The 21635-nt window shown below is 41.2% G+C and overlaps 1 protein-coding gene across 3 annotated transcripts; it reads left to right on the top strand.

The window, feature by feature from the left end:
- Window positions 1-1164: 1164 nt before the first annotated feature.
- On the top strand, window positions 1165-21619 carry Eif2d (eukaryotic translation initiation factor 2D). 3 transcript variants are annotated; one of them, XM_005329482.3, is made up of 15 exons: window positions 1166-1381; window positions 2248-2438; window positions 3859-3942; window positions 4429-4519; window positions 8225-8332; window positions 10543-10787; window positions 11239-11356; window positions 13200-13245; window positions 13623-13726; window positions 13848-13997; window positions 14371-14460; window positions 15675-15770; window positions 16851-16971; window positions 19384-19558; window positions 21434-21619. In XM_005329482.3, the coding sequence occupies exons 1-15, from the start codon at window positions 1326-1328 to the stop codon at window positions 21502-21504; spliced, it is 1746 nt and encodes a 581-aa protein (XP_005329539.1). In that variant the 5' UTR covers window positions 1166-1325; the 3' UTR covers window positions 21505-21619. The 3 variants fall into 3 exon arrangements, with proteins under 3 accessions (XP_077878842.1, XP_005329539.1, XP_040133252.1); XM_040277318.2 differs by lacking the exon at window positions 1166-1381 and adding an exon at window positions 1581-1735; XM_078022716.1 differs by lacking the exon at window positions 14371-14460 and having other exon boundaries at window positions 1165-1381.
- The last annotated feature ends 16 nt before the right edge of the window (window positions 21620-21635 follow it).

The raw sequence follows: 21635 nt of genomic DNA, 5'->3' as shown, positions 1-21635 counted from the left end.
CACAGTTTACTTATTCATCCACATACCGAAGGATAACTTCGTTGCTTTCGGGTTTGTCATTTCTGTATCATACACCCCAAAGGTGACCAAGTGGGTTTTCAAGGAGAAGGAGACTTGGCATTGTTCTCTCCTGGGATCCTCTGACTTTGGTCTTGTGACTGAGGTATTTCAGAATAAAGGCCTGGTGTGTCAAAGGTTTAGTAGGTGGAGGGCAGTCTCTTCAGGAGGCCTATCTTTGGACAGTTCATATGAAATTCTCCTTTATGCAACTGTCAATTAATTAAGCAAATAGGATTTTTTATTGGTGAAAGGATACACAACTCTGAAGTTTTAATATGCAAATTTATAACGTGGTAGGGGCAGGGACCCCAGGTGTTTAAATTCTTGCCTCCAGGGTACATAGTTGTTACTCTAGGGAAACCTAATCTTTCTGCCCAGGCTGCTTGACTACCTGGGGCAAACCTAAAGCAAGAATGGATTCTGTGTTACTATCATTATCACCTATGTAAATTAAAAATAATGGAGGAAGGTTAGAAGTTTAGCTCATTGGTAGAGTGCATAAGACCCTGGGTTTGACCCTCAGCACTACAAAAAATAAAAATAAAAATCAGGGAAGATAGGCACGGTGGCCCATGCCTGTAATCCCAGGTACTCCAGAGGTTGAGGCAGGAGGAGCCCAAATTCAAGGCCATTCTCAGCAAATTAGGGAGGCCCTGTCTCAAAATAAAAAATAAAAAGGACTGGAGTTGTAGTTCAGAGGTAAAGAGAAAGCCATCCCGGGGTTAATCCCTAGTACGAAAAAAAAAAAAATCAGGGAGAAGAATATCCTAGGTGAGGCCTCTAGTTTACAATACAATTTTTACATTATTAAATAAAATACTTGAAGAGAAGCATTCAAAAAGACTGCAAACTTAATTCATTTAATTATGCAGAATTGAGCCAATTTGGAATGAGAACTTGCAGAGTTTCTCTTCAACGCAGAATCTAACGCTAATGGGTTGGAAGGATTGAACTAAAAGCTCTATTGGTGCAGTAGGGTCCCTAGAGACCTGCAGGCTCAGAACGACCTGGGCTTTGACGTTCCCGGGCCCCTCCCTGGCCCTACTTCAGTTCCTGGCCTCGCCACTAGGGGCGGCCGCCAGCCTCCGCAGTGACTACGGCCTCAAAGCTGCGCGACCCGGATTTCCAGCCGGGCACTTTTCGCGGCGGGGCCCCCAGCATGGCTGCCCCCAGGGTCTCAGCCCGGGGAGGCTTCATGGTCTCACTTTCCTGATACTCTCTGGTTTCTGTGTTCTTCTTGTCTTCCCCCGGCTACCCCAGCAGACATGTTCGCCAAGGCCTTTCGGGTCAAGTCCAACACGGCCATCAAGGGGTCGGACAGGTGAGGGAGCTAAAGGGTTTCTGCCCACGAGGCCTCAGACTTCTCTGGCCCCATCGGCTTAAAGCCCTCCCTGGGCTCGGTCAGATGACCTGGGGCAGGGGCAGAGGCCGAGGAGACAAAGGGAAAGGTTAGTTACGTTTTGAAAATGAGAATGAAAAGAAGCCTGATTTATCTCCCAGGCTTTCTTTTGCATATTTTATTGAGATTAAAAGAAAATATAACTCAGCGTTACTGACTGCAGAATGTAAGCTGTTATCGCGGGTGAAAAACGAAGGAATTCAAGGCCCTTGCCCTCCACAGAGTTTAGAGCTCCTTGGGAAAGATGGGGGTCCGAGAACTGAAACTATCGGAGAGGTGTGTGAGGATTACGTCTGTGGGAGAGACAGCTGGAGGGTGAGGTGGGAGGGGATAAGGCACATGTGGTAAGAATCATGTCTATTCAGACAGTGTCACAAGTAGTTATTGTATCAGGAATTTTGGAACCAGTGTTCTATAGGTATCCTTCTTGGTACCATGGTATAACTATTTAATTATGAGCTAACAGATTTATCAAACATGAGAAGGGACTGGGTCTGAAGGTGTAGGCATGGAATCAGGAGGGCAGGGCTGGGTTTCCTAAGTCAAATGACTTTAGTTGTTCACTGGGCCTCTGTTTTCTTATCTTTAAAATGGAAAGATGGGCCCAGGAATATGTGAAAATAAATGAGACACTAGATGAGAGAGAGAATAGAATTTTGGAAGAGTATGTCTAATAAACTAGGCAGTTTTTCCTTGGCCTGTATGATTTTATAGTGAGTCTTCTGAATTCTCCATATTTATTAAAGTCCATAAGGTAGCATTTATGGTACTGGTGTGCTTTTCTGCAGGAGAAAACTTCGGGCTGATGTGACATCTGCCTTCCCCACCCTCGGAACTGATCAGGTTTCTGTGTTAATACCTGGAAAGGAGGAGCTCAACATTGTGAAGCTGTATGCTCACAAAGGGGATGCAGTGACTGTTTATATGAGTGGCAGTAACCCCATCCTATTTGAACTGGAGAAAAATCTATATCCAACAGGTATGGCAACAGCATGGCCATTACTATAGTCCTTGCCTAACCCATGTTTCCCTCTGTTGTTTGATTAGCCTGGCTCCCATAAATCAAACAAGCACAGAATCTCTCAATACCATTCCTAAAGATCTTTCAAGACCCACTGTACCTAGAATTGGATCTTGTAAGATCAGAAACTGCTATAAAAAGGAGTGGCAGGTGTGGGGGAAGAACTAATAAAGAAAGTGGAGGGGTTACAGAGGGAAATTCTGAAATAAAGGAGCGATGCAGAGGAGTTCGCAGTGGATTAACAAGAGATAGAGCTGTGTTCTTGCAAAGGATGGAATTTCAGGGCATGTAAGAAATATTCTTTAAGATATCTGTAACAGGATTTTTCTTCCTTCCATTCTTCCTACCTTCATTCCTAGTACTGGGGATGGAACCCAGGGGCACTTTACCTATGGGCCACATTCCCCGCCCTTTTTATTTTGAGACAGGGTTTTGCTAAGTTGTTTAGGGCTTCATCAGGTTGCTGAGATTGGCCTGGAATTTGCAGTTCTCCTGCCTCACCTCTCAAGTTGCTGGGATTATAGGCATGTAGCACCATTCTTAGCTTTAACAACACTTTCTTAACATACTGAAGAAAAATACTGTGGTAGGAAAGAAGCTGGATTAATTAAGCTACATATCCAGCTAGCTTTTGATGTGCTTAAGTTGGGATATCTTACAGGGATTCTCTTTTAGGCTCTGACTGTTTGTCTAGGATTCTTTATTTAAATATTTTTTTAGTTATACATGGAACAATACCTGTATTTTGTTTATTTATTTTTGTGTAGTGCTGAAGATTGAACTCAGTGCTTCACATGTGCAAGGCAAGTGCTTTGCCACTGAGTCACAACCCTAGCCCTTATCTAGGATTCTTTGCTGTCACTCTTTGTCACCAGTCTCAGGGATTCACTCTCCTTTTTTCCATAACTGCTGATATCTACTTTGTTGCTTGGGGTTTTTCTTCCAGTAAGATTGGCTTCAACAGTGTAATCTGTAGGCCACCACTACCCCTACCACTGCTTCTCTACTAATCACTATAGAAATGGAATAAAAATAATAAACATGAAAAATTTCAAAATTTCTTATAGACTGACTCTGTTATTAGGTCACTTACTTCTTAGGTCATAAGTGACAGCCTCATTGGTTCTCTGCCTCCATTTTAATTCACTGGGACCATTTTCTGCAGCCGAAATCCAGAAGGCACCTGGGTGCCTTCAGGTCTCAGGTGACACTCAGTTCCTTAAGTCTCTGTTTTCCTCAAGAATAAAAGCTCTTGGCACCCCCTTAGAACCTCTTTCTCTAGAGTTCAGTTTCCTTCTGTATTCTAATTAATGTGAATATGCAAGTTCCCTGTCAAATTGACCTTTTGATAGTGTCTTCTGGATCTTTTTTTGAACAGTGTACACACTGTGGTCCTATCCTGATCTTCTACCAACCTTTACAACATGGCCTCTGGTACTTGAAAAACTGGTTGGGGGAGCAGGTAAGAGGATTTTCCTAAATTTTGGCTATTGCCTGAAACTGCTTAGTAAAGGTCAATTAACTAAATAGATTACGCATTTTTTTATGTTCATATAGTTGAAAAATAGAATTTTTCCCCTGTTTTTACCCCTTGGTGGATTGGTTCCACAAGTTCTCTGGGCCTGTCCAACTTTGTTGTAGCCTTATATAAGTGATGTTAAAGTATACCATGAACTGCCATATACTGTACTTAAGTCAATAAACTGTATTTAGAGAACTAGCACAAGATAGATCATGGCCTAGGACACTCAACCTGGTGCTTCTATGTGACAATTGGCCCCCCTAAAGTGAGGGCTGATACTCAAGTTGCTGTTTAAAATTTTCATTATAAATAACATAGCTGATAATTAATAAGTGTTTCTTTGTCAATTTCATAAATAAGTGATGAAGTAAAATATGGATTGAGATGGAGGCAGAAAGTAAGCTGTGATGTTTTTGCTTGCTGCAGATTTGATGCTGCCAGGATTAGTGGTGCCCCCTGCTGGTCTGCCTCAGGTACAGAAGGGCGACCTCTGTGCCATTGCCTTGGTGGGAAACAGGTACTATACCACGCAGCTATTTCTTTCATGGGGGAAACATAGGTAAAAGGGAGATGAAGGGAAATGACAACTTCCAAAACATACAGACGAAAGGTTGAAAGAGAAAACAGGTCTTTCTGCAAGAAGCATATAGTGAGCCACCGGGACCATGGCAGTAAGTCTCTGGAGTGTCTGTATATTTGGGCTTAGGGTATTTGCCTCTGGTGTAACTGCTGCCTTTAAAAAACATTTTATTTAAAAAATAATTTTAGATTTTTAGAAGAATGAAAAGATAGTACAGTGTTTTGATATACTCTTTATCCAGCTTCCACTGATAGCAACATCTTACATAACCATAGTGTAGTTACCACAACTAAGGAATTAATATTGGGACAATACTGTTAACTAGAGACTTTAACATATTTTTCCACTAGTATCTTTTTTCCATTTAAGGATCCATCCTAAAGTAGTGCATTGTGTTTAGTTACCATGTCTTCTAGGCTCCTTCAGTTTGTGACATTTCATTCTTTAAAGTTAATTTTTTGGTTTTAGGGGGACATAATATCTTTATTTTATTTTTATGTGGTGCTGAGGATTGAACCCAGTGCCTCATGCATGCTAGGTGAGCACTGTAACACTGAGCTACAACCCCAGCCCTACTATTTTAATTTATAATGGAGTAATTTTTAGTACATCTGTAGGTAATACATTTGTAGATGAGTCAACCATCACCTTTCTGCTTCTTTTTAAAAATAAGTTAAGAAGTATGAGCAATTCTGAAAAATTAAAAGACCCCTTCACCTCAAATTCTTTTCTTCTAGAAGTAGCCATTATCATTTTTTTTGGAGGGGAGGTACTAGGGATTGAACTTGACCACTGAGTCACATCCCCAGCCCTATTTTGTACTTTATTAGAGACAAGATCTTATTGAGTTGCTTAGCACCTCACTTTTGCTGAGGCTGGCTCACAATTCTCCTGCCTCAGTCTTCCAAGCCACTGGGATTATAGGCATGTACCACCACACCCAGCTGAAGTAGCCATTGTCATTTTGATGTGCTCTTTTCAATTCTTATATATATATATATATATATATATATATATATATATATATATATATATTATATATCTGTGTATAAAAATGCATGATTTGGAGTTGAGGGTGTAGCTCAGTGGTAGAGTGCTTGCCTTGCATATATATGAGGCCTTGGGCTTTGTTTTATTATTTGGTACCAAGGATATTGAGCTACACCCCCACATCTCCACCCTTTTTATTTTTTTATTTTGAGACAGAGTCTCGCTAAGTTGCTGAGGCTGATCTCAAACTTTTGACCCTCCTGCCTCAGCCTCCAGAGCTGTTGAGATTACAAGTGTGCACCACCACCCCTGGCAGAGGCCCTGGGTTTAAGCACTTCAAATAAAACAAAACATGATTTGGAATACATGTATTGAGAAATATAAAATAATGATGTTTATGTTTTGTTTTTCACTTATATAGTGTGGACATTTTCCATTTCAGTATAAAAAGATTTCTGTCAAATCTATTTACCTGCTATGTGGTGGACACCTCCTATGTTGGTGGACATTAAGGTTGCCCCTAATTTGTCTCTCTTACAAACAATATCTTCTTGATGCCTCTAGGGACTCCAGTGTCAATATTTTTCTAGAACAGATACTGAAAAGTAGAACTGTTAAGCTAAAGATCTGTTCTGCTTCCCTTTAAAAATAGTAACAGTTTTCATTCCTACTCTTTTCGCCAGCCTTTTTGTTGCTATGACTAAAAGATCTGACCAGAACAACTGTAGAGGAGGAAAAGTTTATTTGGGGGCTTATGGTTTCCGAGCTCTTAGGTCTATAGACAGCAGACTCCATTCCTCAGGGCCCAAGGTGAGGCTGAATATCATGGCAGAAAAGTGTGGCAGGGGGAAGCAGCTCACATGATAATCAGAAAGCAGAGAGAGACTAAGCTCAGCTCACCGAATATATACCCCAAAGGCATACCCCTAGTGACCACCTCTTCCAGCCACACTCTACCCACCTTCAGTTACCACTTAGTTAATCTCCATCAAGGAATTAATTCACTGATTGGGTTAAGACTCTCACTACCCAATCATTTATCCTATGAACCTTCTTGCATTGTCTCACATGTGCACCTTTTGGGGACACCTCACACCCAAACCATAACATCTACCTATAGCACATATGGAATCTATTTCTATACTCTCACCAACACTAGATTTGATGGGTCATTTTTATCTTGTTGTCCTAATAAATGAAAAAATGACATCTCATTATTTTAATCATTGCTTGATTGTCTTGTGATACTGGGAATTGAACCCAGGAGCATTCTACTATTAAGCTACATCCCCAGCTCTTTTTTATTTTGAGTCAGGATCTATCTAAGTTGCAGAGGCTGGCTTCAAATTTGTGATTTTCCTGCCTCAGCCTTCCAAGTCACTGGGAATACAGGCATGTGCCACCATACCTAGATAATCATTGCTTCTTTGAGAGAAGGAGAGGTTGTATACATGAGAGGATTGAGTATGTAAAATCTTTATTTCAGCTAGTCATTTCACTTGAACGTTTTTTAAACCAAGCACCTAGAAACCTTTTTTTTAATTTACCTATAACAGAAATACAGGTGAAAACAATCATGTGTCATTAGTTTTCTCCTGCAAGATTATATTCAACTATATAAATGGATATTTGGCCTGTTCAGTTTAGCTTTTAGGGTATATATGGGGCTGGAGCTTGGGGATGGATCAGGGTATTGATCGGGGTATATTGGGTTTGTTAAAAATACAGTCACATTTAGGATTGGAGTTATTGAGCCATTAACCTTGGTGGGGTAGAATCAAAAGACCCCTCTTTTAAGAACTGGGAATGAAGCCAGGCTCAAAGTTTCTGTGGTAGATATGGTCCTGTAGGCACAGTAAGTGAAGCCATCACATTTAGTAAAATAAAATTTAAGTTTAGCTGTTGGGATCTCTGCCCTTGAATCCAGGCTCCCTTGCCAGGCTTATGAATTCCCCAACTATTACCCACCTGATCACCCACTTTCACAGGCAATGTGTGATCAACATTGAGTAACACCAGGCTGACAGACATTTCTCACTTGGGTTTTGGGAGTTTTTGCTGCTACTGGAAATGTGGCTTTGGGTATCCTGGCAATACACCATTCTCAGATGTTCAGTTACATAGGGCAAGCCCTGTGGTAAAGAGCCAACTCAGAAGGAACTTCTCTCATGAGTTCCACTGATCAACTCCTTCTTGTGGCATCTCTCAGCCTTATCTGTGGCAGCTTATTTCAGCCAGTGTGTGTAGCTGGTCTTTTAGCCAACTCTTTGTGTCCTATTAGTATAGATTTCTCCTCCAGAGAACTTCCTTATAGGATGATGGCTATAATTTCTTTAAGGTAGAGGAGATCATTTATATTTTTGAAATTAAAGGAAGGAAACTCCCATTACCCTTCTAAGGCATGCCTGGGTTTAATTGATAATAGGTATAAAACAGAGCCAGTGATCATGTCAGGAGAGAAGTACTTAGAAGGTCAATGTTTGATCTAGAGTATTTGAAAGTAATATTTATAGATAATTTGAAGAAAATTGAGAGTGGACTCAGTGACTCAAAATTTTGTGATACTAGTGGCCACATAGGAGGAAAGAGTCTGAATATGTTCCCTCCTGGAAGACTTTCCCTGACCCTTGTCTCTGGCCTTGTTCTTCCTAGAGCCCCTGTAGCAATCGGAGTAGCTGCCATGTCCACTGCTGAGATGCTGACTTCAGGTCTGAAGGGAAGGGGCTTTTCTGTGCTCCACACTTACCAGGATCACTTGTGGTGGGTACAGCGTTTTTTCTGCTTAAAGGGAGCTGGGGTAGGTGGAGACAGAACCTGGGATTAAGAAATAGCAAAGTATTGTTTCTAGCCAGGTCCTTAGGCAAATTGCTGACCCCAGATCATCATTTCCTTGCCAAATGAGGGAGAAAAACTTATTTTGCCTGTTCAGACAAAAGATTGGAATGAATCTTATTTTCTGGGTGAATTTTAGACTCCTAGACCTGGAAGAGGATCTCCGGGTTGGCTGTTCTGTCCTTTAGTAGGGGTGATTCCTTTTTTTTAAGTTCTAGTCAGTCTGGCGATGACATCTTAGCATCTAACTCTGAGATGAGTACTTTGGAATCCAAGTAAAAGCAGGGTAGACTCTAGACACCAGGATGATGACTGATTACTCTTGTATTATTCAATCCCATTCTAAGATCTTCATCTCTCATTATGGAAGTAAAATATTCTGACTAACAGTTGCTTTCCAGAGCCATCTGCTAGTTCATTTCCTGTTTTTAATTTTTTTCTTTTGTTTATTTTGTTTTCTTATTTAATGAAAACAGTAAATAGTGTTTTTCTCAAAAGTAGTATTAAACCGGTCTTTAAACCAAGTGTTGTGGCCTGTTGGTATAGATTTCTTCTTACATTTTCTAGTCCAATCTTGGTTGTTCACTTTATAAGTGTTGGCTCAGCCGTACTTTGTTGGAGGTTACAACCTCATTAGCCTCTTTTAGCAAAATTAAAAAAAAAAATTTAAACATATATTTGAGGGTTCTCTTAGAACCTTTTGTCATTGTTGTTCTATTGCTTTGGGAGGACTTTTTGTGTACTGGGGATTGAACCCAGGGGCACTCTACCACTGAGCTACAACCCTATCCCTGTTTTATTGTTTATTTTAAGAAAGGGTCCTACTGCATTGTTTAGGGTGTCACTAAGTTGCTGAGGCTGGCTTTGAACTAAGATCCTGATCCTCTTGCCTCAGTCTCCCAGGTCACTGGGATTGTAGGTATGCACCACCACGCCTAGAAAAAATTTGTTTTCTAATTCTTAGTCTGGGCCATAGCAATCAAGGTCATATCGTAAGTTGTTTTATCAGCAACTGCCTCTACCTTCCACCCCAACTTAAAAACACTTTGTTTTTAGGCCTCGGTTTATAGCTCAGTGGTAGAGCACTTGCCTAGCATGTGTGAGGCACTGAGTTTGATTCTCAGTGCCACAAATAAATAAATAAAATAAAGGTCTATTGACAACTAAAAAAATTACTAAAAAAATTTTTTTAAATTTACCCAATCAGAATAGCTTAAATGCACAATTTGGTGTCACTATTAAAAATGCTAACTGGGTGCAGTGGTACATGCCTATAATCCCAGTGGCTTGGGAGGCTGAGGCAGGAGGATCATGAGTTCAAAGCCAGCCTTAGCAAAATCGAGGTTCTAAGCAACTCAGGGAGACCTTGTCTTTGAATAAAATACAAAATAGGGCTGGGAATGTGGCTCAGTGGTCAAGTACCCCTGAGTTCAATCCCCAGTTTAAAAAAAAAAAAAAAAAAGCTAATAAGTCTTGCTATAACTATCAGTTAAAACTTGGTTTGATTGACATAATCTTGGCCAAGATAAAGCCTTTTAATTCCCTGTACACTGTGCGATGTGGCATCAATTATTTTTCTTGTCTTCCTGAGGTTTGGGAATAAACCATAGTAATCTTGACTTTGCAAGTTAGATTGCATCTGATTTAACACAGAAGCCACTGATTCTGTATCCCTTGAGTAGTCTGGGTATTTGTACTTTGTTACATAGACTGAACCCTGGGTTTGGGGTTCACCAAACCAGGACTATAGATACATTTGCAATCTTAATCTTGTTACTTAATTCAAATGGTTTATTATTTTTTGCTCATATAAAAGAAGCAATTTTATGGGTTTATCTTAAGCAGCTCTTTCTTTAATCTTTCTCTGTCTTAGGAGCTCTATTAATAATATGGTTATTCCCTTGGGCTAAAGAGGAGGCAAGAATTATTCTCCTCATTTCAGAGATGCAGAAACCAAGGCCTGGAATTTTTCTGGGCCCATAATTGAATGGAAAAAATTGAGATAAGAGCCCAGGCCCTTTGCTGTCTCCAGGATGCTCTTGCCGTTGGCTCTTGCTAGCCTGAGCTCCTAGCTAACTCCTCCCTGACCAGGAATGCGGTGGCTGCTGCTTGCTGTTTCTGATATAAGATTTTTCTAGGCGATCTGGAGACAAGTCCTCTCCACCTTCAATTGCTCCACTGGTATTGGATCCTGCAGATCTTAGTGAAGAGAAGGTGGACTCTACCTTTCAGGAAGATCTGAGATGCCTGACTCTGGAGGGGAAGGAGGAAGAAAACGGGGAGGTTCATCAGGCATGTGAGGAGAAGTCCCTCTCAGAAGCCTCAGAAGACACCAGTGCCGGGGTCCTGAGCCAAGACTCCACAGACAGCAGACCTCTTCAAGGTGTGGCTCTGGTGGTAGAAGGCCCATCCCCTCCCTTGCTGACTAGAGTGGCACTGATGTTCTGGGAGAGCACAGCAGAGTTATTTTTGGTGAAGGTGGTGCAGTAATCTTGTGATCTTTCTGGGAGTTCATTCCACAGAAGTCATGTCTCCCTGCGTGCCAGTCTGCCCTAGCTCTTGGACTGTTTGCAGCTAGAGAGCCCCCTAGGGTTTCTTCTGGGTCTGATTTCTCTGAGTGAATGCCCCTGGCTTTATGAGACTTTGTGGCTTAACTCCTTCTCTGGGGGTCAGCCTTCTTTACAGGTTCAGTGCTCAAGAGTCTGAGAACTTTGGTACCTGGGTGTGGGTCCTACTCAAGAGCTGGTTGGGTGGGGATGAAGCCGGGCCAGGGAGGTTTCTTGTACTGCACCAGGTGTTCTATAAAGGATGTGTTTCTTGTCTTTTCCTTGCAGAGCAAATGGACGAACTGTTGCAGCAGTGCTTCTTGCATGCTTTGAAATGCAGAGTCAGAAAGGCTGACCTTCCGTTACTCACCAGCACTTTGCTGGGCAGCCACATGTTTTCTTGCTGGTATGGAAGGCACTGATGTGGGCTGGGGCCAGGGTCTGGGTCTCTTGTTCCTTGGCAGTAGGGCAGAGCAGAGCAGGGCTAATGAGGAACTAGTGGAATGACATGCTGTGGGTAGAATGGAGTAGAAGGTGGATCTGGTAAGCAGATTTGGTTCTGGGTTTTAAAAACTTAAATTTAGCCAGTGAAGGATGTTGAAGAAATGGAAGGTTGAAATTTCCAAGATCTCTGAATGTTGCCTCTGCTATGGTGGTTCTGGGCTGTTTCTCATGTATTAGTCAATATGTTCAGGCACAGGAAGAGTCTCCAGGCAGCCTCTTTGTCAGGAGACTTCTTCTAGAATGTTTCACACCCTCATATTTCTGAAAAGTAAGTGGACCATATCAGGTTGCATTAAGAGGAAGAATAGGTGTGAGGACCCCACCTTACCCATGATAGACCATCAGGAAAGGCAATATTACACATGAACAGAAGCTTGATTTAGAAGACAGCTATGTGAACACTCTTGCTAGCTCCTCAGGGTATTTGACCAAGGCAGATTTCAATTAGTTACTGGGTTTCTCTGAGCCCTAATTTCTAGTACTCATTGAATTGCTGTAACAATTACACAGCTTGCTATATAACAGGCACTCATTAGATACTGTTATTTCAGGAAATTTGCTTATTCATTTTATCCTAAGGTTAAACTTCTTTCTGAGCATCTTGCTTTGTTTTTTCCAGAACCGGAAATTAAATCCAAGGCTTGTACATGCTAGGCAAATGCTCAACCAGTGAACCATATCCCCAGCCCTTTTTATTTGATTTTGAGATAAGGTTTCAGTAAATTGCCCAGAATGGCCTTGAATTTGGAATCCTTCTGCCTCAGCCTCTCAAGATAGTAGGATTACAGACATGTGCTGTTGTGCCCAACTCTTGCTGTGTTTTTAAAAAGTGGTTTCTAATCTGGTCTCTTTCCCATGAACATGTGGGCTGCTTTAAAGGCTTCGTGTGCAAGTGTGACAACTAGAGTATGTGAAGAGATTCTTGGTAATTTGTCCTGACTTTACTGGGTTATAAGTAACAGAGAAAGGAGAATTAAGTATCCTTTAAGAGAGATGTTAAACTGGAGAACCTTCTAGAAGGGCTCCCTGCTACTGTTGAATATGACATTTTGGGAGAGGTTTAAGTTCAGAGGGGAGGAAAAATTTATAGCTTTCATTAGGACTCTTTACACCCAAACAAATTACTCTATAACAGGAATCTTTTCTGTAAAAGAAGAGGGATTCAATATTTTAGGTCAGTCTCTTATACCTTCTTTCTCCGCTATTTACACTACTCTGACCATCCATAGGTAATGGGTAAGTGATAGATGTTACTGGACTGGGTTCCAAAGTGTACCCTGTTCAACTTTGTTGAACGCTGCTCAAGATCTGGCAGTCCGCAGTGTGACCTTGCTCTTGGAAAGGTTCACTTTGAAGTAGAACATTTGAGGCCATGGAAGGGTTGAGAGGAATCTGAAGCTACATCCAATTCAATAGCCACTAGCCACATGTGACCAATTAAATTTAAATTAATTGAAAGACAATAAAATTTAAAATTCAGGTCCTTGGTCACAGTAGGCACATTTCAGGTGCTTAGTAGCCACATAGATAGCTACTACACTAGACAGCACAGAAACACTGCATCTTTATGCAAAGTGCTATTGGGCATTCCTCTCCAATGCTGCCATCAGGCAGAGTTCTAGAACAGTGGCTTGTCTCTGAGTGTTGGGGAAGAAGGCTGAGGGAAAAGGCCTTTGTCTTCATGTCAGGCAGGTCCTGCCATTACTGCTCTGTTGGCTTAACTTGCTTTTTCCATCTGCCATCAGCCCTGAAGGACGACAGTTGGACATAAAGAAGTCAAGCTACAAAAAGGTAAGCAGGTGCCTTCTCTGCATACCCACATAGAGTTGTAGAGGGACATATGATGGACACTAGGGCTCAGGCTAGAATTAAGTTTTTTATTTAAGGGAGAATAAACACATTCTTGGGCTGAGCCAGATTGGGGGGCACCCTCTCCCCTCTTTGACCCCTTTATATCTAATTAGATTTGTGACAGAATACCCCTGTTAGTTTCTAGCAATTTCTTGTCCCTGATCTGCATGGCAAAGGCCTCCCTATACATAGTTAAATAAGGGCAAGGACTGTCTTGTAGCCTCCAGTTCCCACCTAGGTTGGTCAGGCACTTCCAAGATGCTCGGTATGTTTGTGGAGTTGATGAAGTCCCCTCCCACTGGCCCTGTCTCCCCTAGCTCTCTAAGTTCCTGCAGCACATGCAGCAGGAGCAGATTATACAGGTGAAGGAGCTGAGCAAAGGGGTGGAGAGCGTTGTGGCTGTGGACTGGAAGCACCCAAGGTGAGTGCAGGGGGCCTGGCCACTGTAGTGCAGCGGGCCCTGGGGCACCTGGGCCACGGACTGGGGATTGCCAAGATACTAGTATAAAATGTGTTTTTTCTTTCCTTCTGCTGGGTTTTAGGATCACATCTTTCATCATACCCGAACCCTCCCCGACCTCCCAGACTGTCCAGGAGGGTAGCAGGGAACAGCCCTATCACCCTCCAGACATAAAACCCCTCTACTGTGTCCCAGCCAGCATGACCCTGCTCTTCCAGGAGTCTGGCCACAAGTGAGTTTTTGGAGAGCAGCACTGCTCTGCCTGTGTGGTGTTCTGGCCTACACTTCCTGTCTCTCAACTTGAGTAGTGTTCTTCTGTGATTAGCAAAACCTGCTCTGCCCCTGTCTCCTATCCTCCCAAATCCAGCTTCAAGCCTTCTTCCACAAGGATGTTTCTTTGCACTAAGATGAATAAGAGAATAAGTCTGTTTTCTTCTGTAGTTTTCCTTCACAGAGTTGTACTTGCCTTGGTCAGGAAAAGGGAAGAAAATAGAGGTCAAAACCAATCAAGGAAAGTGTCCTGCTGAGCAGGGAGTGAGTCTGGGTATTTGCAGTTTGTCTCCTGGCACAGCTCACATTAACCCTGGTCATTTCTCCTTTCCTAGGAAGGGGAGCATTCTTGAGGGCAGTGAGGTCCGAACGATCATCATTGACTATGCCAAGAAAAATGAGCTGGTAGATACACACAACAAAAAGTGAGTGGAGGAGGAAAATGATATCTTTCTTTTATAGGTTGGCATCTTCAGCAGACATAGATACACTTGGGGAGGGTATCTGGGCTGGGGCATAGAAAATCTCAGGATCTTACAAACAAGGGAGACCAGTGTTTCCAAACCACAGACTGTGGGCATCTAGATTTGTTAGCTAGGGTGCTCAGATCTGTGAGTACTGTCAACATTGACTACAGACTGAGTAAACAGTACCTCCTCGAGTACATCCACCTCTGATCTTTAAGTGCACATGGCTGTTGTGAAGAATAGAATTCACTTTAAAAAACTGTTAACCTATGTTAAGTCCATGTACAAATACATAACAGCTAGTCCTACTATTATGTATAGTTATACACCAAAAATAATTTTTAAAAAAAGAGCCTTATAAAGGACTAGTCATTCTGTAGCCATAAAATTTTTGAAATAGAAAAGAAGCCACAATTCAAACAAATTTTATCTGAAATCATTGTAGCTTTTTGATATTGTTTTCTTTTTTAAATATTATTTTCATAATAAGTGGACATAGAGAGTATGCTACCAGATGGAGAGAGTTCCATTAATTTTTTTGTTTTTTACTTAAAAAGACACTGTCATGCTTAGAAAGTTGAGACTCCCCAGCCTGATTTAATGCTCTCTTTTTTAAATATTTAACTTTGTTTACTTACTTTTATTTATTGATATATTTATTGATTGATTGTGGTGCTGGGGTAGAATCCAGGACCTCACTCACACTAGGCAAGTGTTCTACCACTGAGCTATACCCTGAGCGCTAGGTTATTATTTTAATTGTACAAATTTATGGAGTAGTGTGTGATAGTTCAATACATGTGTACAGGGTGTAATGATCAGACTGGGGTAGTTAGTATTTACTTCCCTGCTTTCTGTCTTCCTTCCTCGTCAGCTTACTGTGAAATTAAACCTAGAAAGCTGTGATCCCATGGTTGGTTAGTAGCAAAACTGAACTCAGAATCCCGGTCTTCAGATTTATCTTATCCCACATTCCCTTTCTCGACCTGTTCTTCTTCCTAGGAAAGTGAACTTGCATTTGCACCAATAGAGCATCCTGCCTGATAAACTCTTTCTACAACTCAGACTCATCCTAAATGACAATAAAGGAGACATGAGAGAAATTTTGAGTCAGCTCTTGGATCAGAAGGCTTGAGTCTTAGATTTCTGTATTGTTTCTTCTTTCTCTATAGTCTGGTGAAATTGGATCCCATCCTTTGTGATTGCATCTTAGAGAAAGATGAACAGCACACAGTCGTGAAGCTTCCATGGGACAGTCTCCTGACCAGGTAACAGATTGGCTGCCCCTCTCCAACTTTTTTCTCCTTTCCACTTAATATGTTGAATTTCAACATCATCATTCTCATGGTCTATGTCTTTCTTTCTATAATTCAAATCATGTCAGTGTACATATATACAGGCTTGAGCAATTCTAATGTGGAGGTGCATTGGGACAATTGGAGCTGACAAGACATACAAAAATTTAAGAGGAAGAAAGAAAAGGAACATAATTATTTTTTAAAAAATATTTTTTTAGTTGTAGTTGGACACGATACCTTTATTTTATTTATTTATTTTTATGTGGTGCTGAGGATCGAACCCAGTGCCTCACACATGCTAGGCAAACACTCTACAACTAAGCTACAACCCCATCCCAGGAAAGATTCTTAATAGTTCTTTTCCCTAGAACCATAACTAAAAATAATTTATATCAGGAGTCAGCAAACTGCAGCTTGTAGGCCAAACCTGCCTGCTACTTGTTTCAGTAAATAAAGTTTTATTGGAACACAGCTGTACCCATTTATGTGTTGTCTGCAAAATGCTTTGCTATAATGGCTGAATTGAGTAGTTGGAATAGACCAGATGGCCTATAAAACCTAAAATATTTTTTGTGTAGCTCTTTATAGAAAAGTGTGTCAATTCTGATTTATATGATACCAGGAGAAAATTTTATTAGGTAAGTGGTAGAAATTCCTTGTGATAAAGGTGTTCTATAAAAAACGCATTGTTAAAACTTGTTAAAAATGTGAAGCCGTACTCAGAGGCAAAGCTGGGTGAGGTATGTTCTTGAGACTCGCAGAGTCTCAGAAGGCCAGGCCCATGGACAGTTTGCAGGATCTAAAGTCATTGATGCTCCCTGGGTCTCAACTTTGCTCACTGGGGGAGTGTTAAAAGATATACATGCCTAGTCAGAAATACTGACTATATTAGTGCAGCTCCCTAGGTGATTTGAATGATTCCGACACACAGCAAAGTTGCAAACCACTACCTACAAGATCTGCTTACACCCACGCGCCTGCTGGTAGTGCAGTATGATGAGATGGGTTCTGTTGGCTCAATCAGTTTATGACTCATAATTCTCATTTCAGGTGTTTGGAAAAATTACAGCCTGCCTATCAAGTGACCTTTCCTGGACAAGAGCCCATTGTGAAGAAAGGGAAAATCTGTCCAATTGAAATCACCCTTGCACAGAGGGCTTCTAATAAAAAGGTAATTTTTAAAAAGACATAAAGTTTGAGGAGGAGGATTTAATGTCCCTGCTGAGTTCTAGTCTCTCTAGTATGATTAGAAGTTTTTAGACTGACTTGAAACCTGGGCCAGACACTGTATAATAGGTTGAGCTGACCCTGTTTCCTTATTGCCCACTAGGATTTTGTGCTAGGAAACTTGCTTAGAACCTGTTTCCAAAAGAAAACAAGATTTTATTTAAAACTTTTTTTCTTGGTATTACATTATAGGCTTTCACTCCTTAACAACATGTTCTATTATTTCTTGGGCCTTGCTCAATGAAAAAATAAAATAAAATAAAAAATTGCTAAGGAACTGAATATATTTAGCTTGACCACACAAAGTTGTGGTGAAAAAACAGTATCTATCCTCAAATATGTGAAAAGCTGTCCTTTGCAAAAGTGGTGCTCTTATTCTGTATGCCTTGAGAAGACAGACATAGGATTATTGGGTAGGAATCCCGATATCTGTTTTGAACTTAAGTTCAAAAGAGAACTTTTCAGAAGCATATGGTTACAAGCATGTGCTTTGGAATTAGACCTGAGTACAAATACAGCCTTTGCCTCACTTTTTGACCTCAAACAAGTTACTTTATTTCCTTTTGTCTGAATTTTCTTATGTAAAAAATGGAGATAATACCTACCTTGTGTAATACCTACTTTATGAGGATCCAATGAAAGATATACATGAGTGAAGCACTTAGAGTAGTACTTGGCAAATAAGCAGACAATAAATGACAACCAGTCATAATAGCTTTAATAATAATTAGAAAGTCACTATTTATTATTTATGTGCCATACATTATACTAAACAATGTATATTGTATGTGAATATATTAAAAACTAATTTTCTATTAAAATGCCAATTAGAATTAATCAAAATTGAAATTGATGCTTTATGAAGTAGTTATTTTATGGAGGTCTCTAAGCAAAGATTAGGTGCTCACTTGTTGGGAGAAGGTATAGTTGGGGACGCATCAGGGAGGGAGTTGGCTACCTCATGTGTATTTTATTTGTTTATTTTTGGGGGGCAGTGGTGATACTAAGGATTGAACCCAGGGGTGATTTACCACTAAGCTACACCTAGCCCTTTTATTTTATTTTGAGATAGGGTCCCACTAAGCTGCTGAGGCTGACCTCAAACTTGCAATCCTGCTGCCTCAGTCTCTTGAGTTACTGTGCTCATAGTCATGAGCCACCACACCTGGCCAGAATTGTGATTTTTTTTTTTTAAAGGATAGCTGAGCATGGTGGCACATGCCTATAATTACAGAGACTTGCGAGACTGAGGCAGGAGGATCACAAGTTCGAAGCCAACCTTGGCAATTTAGTGAGATCCTCAGCAATTTAGCAAGAACTGTCTCAAAAAATAAAAAAGGACTGGTGATATAGCTTAGTGGTGAGGTACCAAAATAAATTCCCTGGTACCAAAATACAAATTAATAACTTCAAAAAAGGATTAATATATTTCTTTATTACATGAATGTTACATTCTTATTTGTGAAGTTGACAAAAATAGAAAAGTGCAACTGTTGCTATCTAGAAGAATTATTGTTAATTTATTTATACATGTGATTATTGTTTCTTTTTTAAATTATCTTTTTTTTTTGGCAGTACTAGGGATTAAAATCAGGGACTCACACATGCCAGGCAAGTGTCCTACTACTGAGCCACATCCCTAGTCCCCTCATTTTTATGTTAAAAAGATCCCTATCTTTTGTAAGTTAATACTGAAATATTTATAGGTGAAATAAGGATTTGCTGGAAGGATTTACTTTAAAGTACTGGAGAAGTTGGGAATGAATGGGGATGTGCATGAATCGAGGTTGACTATGAGTTGCTAATTGTTGAAACTGATATTGGGTACAGATGAGGTTCAGTATACTGTTCTACTTTTATTTATGTTTTAAATTCTCCATGGTAAAGAAGTATACATCATATGTTATATGTGGATAGAGAGTATCTATCCCCCTAAATATATAACAGAATAATTAGATGGAACAGACCTTGGTGGTGTACACCTGTAATCCCAGCAGCTCAGGAGGCTGAGGCAGGAGGATTGTGAGTTGGAAGCCAGCCTCAGCAACTTAGTGAGACCCTGTCTCTAAAAACTAAAATATAAATATTAAAAAGGGCTGAGGATGTGGCTCAGTGGTTAAAGGCCTATGGGTTCAACCCCCAGTACCAAAAAAAATAAAAATAATAATTGGTTGGAGTAGAGAGAATCATTTTAGAAGTACAAAATAAGAAAAGTACCGTGGTGATAAGGATGGTGAACCCTCAGAGAATACTGAGGGTGAGGAGGCTATTGAGGCTCTGGAAAGCCCTATGGAGGGGAAGATGTGCAGTCAGCACCACCATCAGTCTACTGTCCTCACTGTCCACCCCCCCTCAGGTGACTGTGGTCCGGAACTTGGAACCCTATGGTCTGGACCCATACTCAGTGGCTGCCATCCTCCAGCAACGATGTCAGGCCAGCACCACCGTCACTCCTGCCCCCGGCTCCAAGGACAGCCTGCAGGTGCAGATCCAGGGAAACCAGGTGCACCACCTTGGCTGGCTGTTGCTTGGTGAGCATCTCCTCCAAAGAGCATTGGCACTGGGCTAGTTTGGCAAAGATCTTCCTGCCAACTCACCTTGGTGTAGTTATCTTGATACCCGTATACATGTATACACACACACACACACACACAGGTCCTTGTCTTACCAGTTGTGCAACTTCACAATGTGCCAAAGTGATACACATTCAGTAGAAACTGTGCTTCAGGATTTGAATTTTGAGCTTTTCCTGGGATCGCTATATCCCCTCGATACTCTCTTGAAAGGCTCCTAATCAGCCATGTGATCACAGAGGCAAGCAGTAGGTACTCCAGTGGATGGTGCTGCTGATGTATGGAATTTGGTGGGTTAGGTGTAATACATGCATTTTAGATTTAACCAAATTTTCTATTCACAATGTTTTTCTGGGGGAACATAACCCCATCATAAATTGAGAACCATACCTACATACACATGTGTATGTGTCATTTTAGCAGCTGACAAGGGGTGAAATCAATGTTTGAACCAGATCTTTGTCCCTTCCCAATTCAACACTTTTTCAACCATATACACTTATTTTCTCCCTGAGCCTCCCTTTTCTATAAAACATTTATTGAGCACCCAAACCATGCTCGGCACTTTGCTGGACTTTTGGCAGGCAGCTCCTTAATCATAATGCTGCCGAAGAACTGTTATTTGTATTGCAAATGAGGAAACTGAGGCCCAGAGAGGTCCACTAACTTGCCCTGAGTTCACCTGACTCTTAAGTGCTGCACCTGGGCTTAGAATGTGTTCATTCTCCAGAACCCAAGTTCTTTCTACCCCACTGGGTCACCCAGCCAGCCCCCTGCTTGTCTCAATTCAAACCATTCTTCGTAGCACTGCCCGGGTCAGCTTTCTAAAACAAATATGCTCACATCACTCCCCTCTAAAAAACTCTGTATGCCTCTTCAGTGCCTTCAGAGTTAACTCCTGAACTTGTTACCTAGTCTGTCCTAGCCTGACCGCAAGCTTTCCCCCAGGCTTTTCATGGCTCCCACACTGTCCCAGCCTCAGTCTTGCCAATCCTTTGTTGTTCCCCAAATACAGAAAGCATATCATACTTTTCCTGTATTCACCTGGACTGTCCCCTTGGCTCACATGCCCTTCCACAGCCTGAATCTGCCTTCCCTCATTGGCCCACCTCAGGGGCCTTGTCCTTTTCCTTAAATGAGCATTTTTAAAATGGTTAGGGTAGCACTTCCCAATTGTGTTTATATTTCTGGCTGGTGTCTATAGCTTGGCTAATACTTTCTAATATCTGAGCTGTCTGTTAGACTATGTTCCTTGAGGCAGAGACCTTGTATTTTTCATGCTTGTCACATCTTCGGGGCTTGGCACATAGTAAATGCTCAATAAGCAAATTTATTTTATGATCTTAGGAAGTACCAAGAACTGACTTGCAGGTTTGAGCCCCTTCACGTGAAGAGACCCATGTGAGAGGGGCTGAGTAGAAACACAGGGGAAAATAGACAGGCACACAGTTGAACACAGTCACATACATTCTCTTCCATAAGAAAACTAGAAGTACTATTTTCCAGTGAACCTGGAAGGCAGATGGCCATATGAAAATTACTGAAGAATGAACTTGGGCTTTGAGGTGTGGGGTAAATGGTCCATCTCAAAAGGCAGCCCCAGGAAGATGAGCTTCAGCCGGATGTAAACAAACATATCCTGAGTTGGGAATCATTAGAGCAGAGTCTTGATAGCAAGAATACTGGGGCAAAGAGGGCTTTGAGATTGGTGTGGGCTATGGACTAGGCCAAGGAGTGACATTGTGAGACAAAGGAGAAATCATGGTAGGGCTGGTGGGGAGCGGGAGAGTGAGTTCCTGCTCCACTGAGCAGTTTCTGCTTTTTGGATTGTAGAAGAATATCATCTCCCTCGAAAACACATCCAAGGCCTAGAAAAGGCCCCCAAACCTGGCAAGAAGAAGTGACACACTATTGTTTCATGCATGGATCCAGTGGAAATCCAAGCCCTGAGCTGGTAATTTATATGAGCATTTTCAGATTTTGTGAATAAAAAATATAATTCTTTACCAAAAATTTAAATCCTGATTTAAATCTG

The sequence above is a fragment of the Ictidomys tridecemlineatus genome, chromosome 10 (assembly GCF_052094955.1).
Source record: "Ictidomys tridecemlineatus isolate mIctTri1 chromosome 10, mIctTri1.hap1, whole genome shotgun sequence".
In the NCBI taxonomy this organism is placed as follows: domain Eukaryota; kingdom Metazoa; phylum Chordata; class Mammalia; order Rodentia; family Sciuridae; genus Ictidomys; species Ictidomys tridecemlineatus.
Note: the sequence above shows the minus strand (reverse complement) of the source record. Positions and strands in the feature narration are given on the sequence as shown.

What these genes read in the sequence shown, in the direction of transcription:
- Eif2d (XM_005329482.3), top strand. Translation starts at nt 1,326, where the DNA reads ATGTTCGCCAAGGCCTTTCGGGTCAAGTCCAACACGGCCATCAAGGGG. An exon ending in GTGGACTGGAAGCACCCAAG is followed by an intron (nt 13,727 to 13,847) that starts GTGAGTGCAGGG and finishes GCTGGGTTTTAG; the next exon opens with GATCACATCTTTCATCATAC. An exon ending in CCTTGGCTGGCTGTTGCTTG is followed by an intron (nt 19,559 to 21,433) that starts GTGAGCATCTCC and finishes TTTGGATTGTAG; the next exon opens with AAGAATATCATCTCCCTCGA.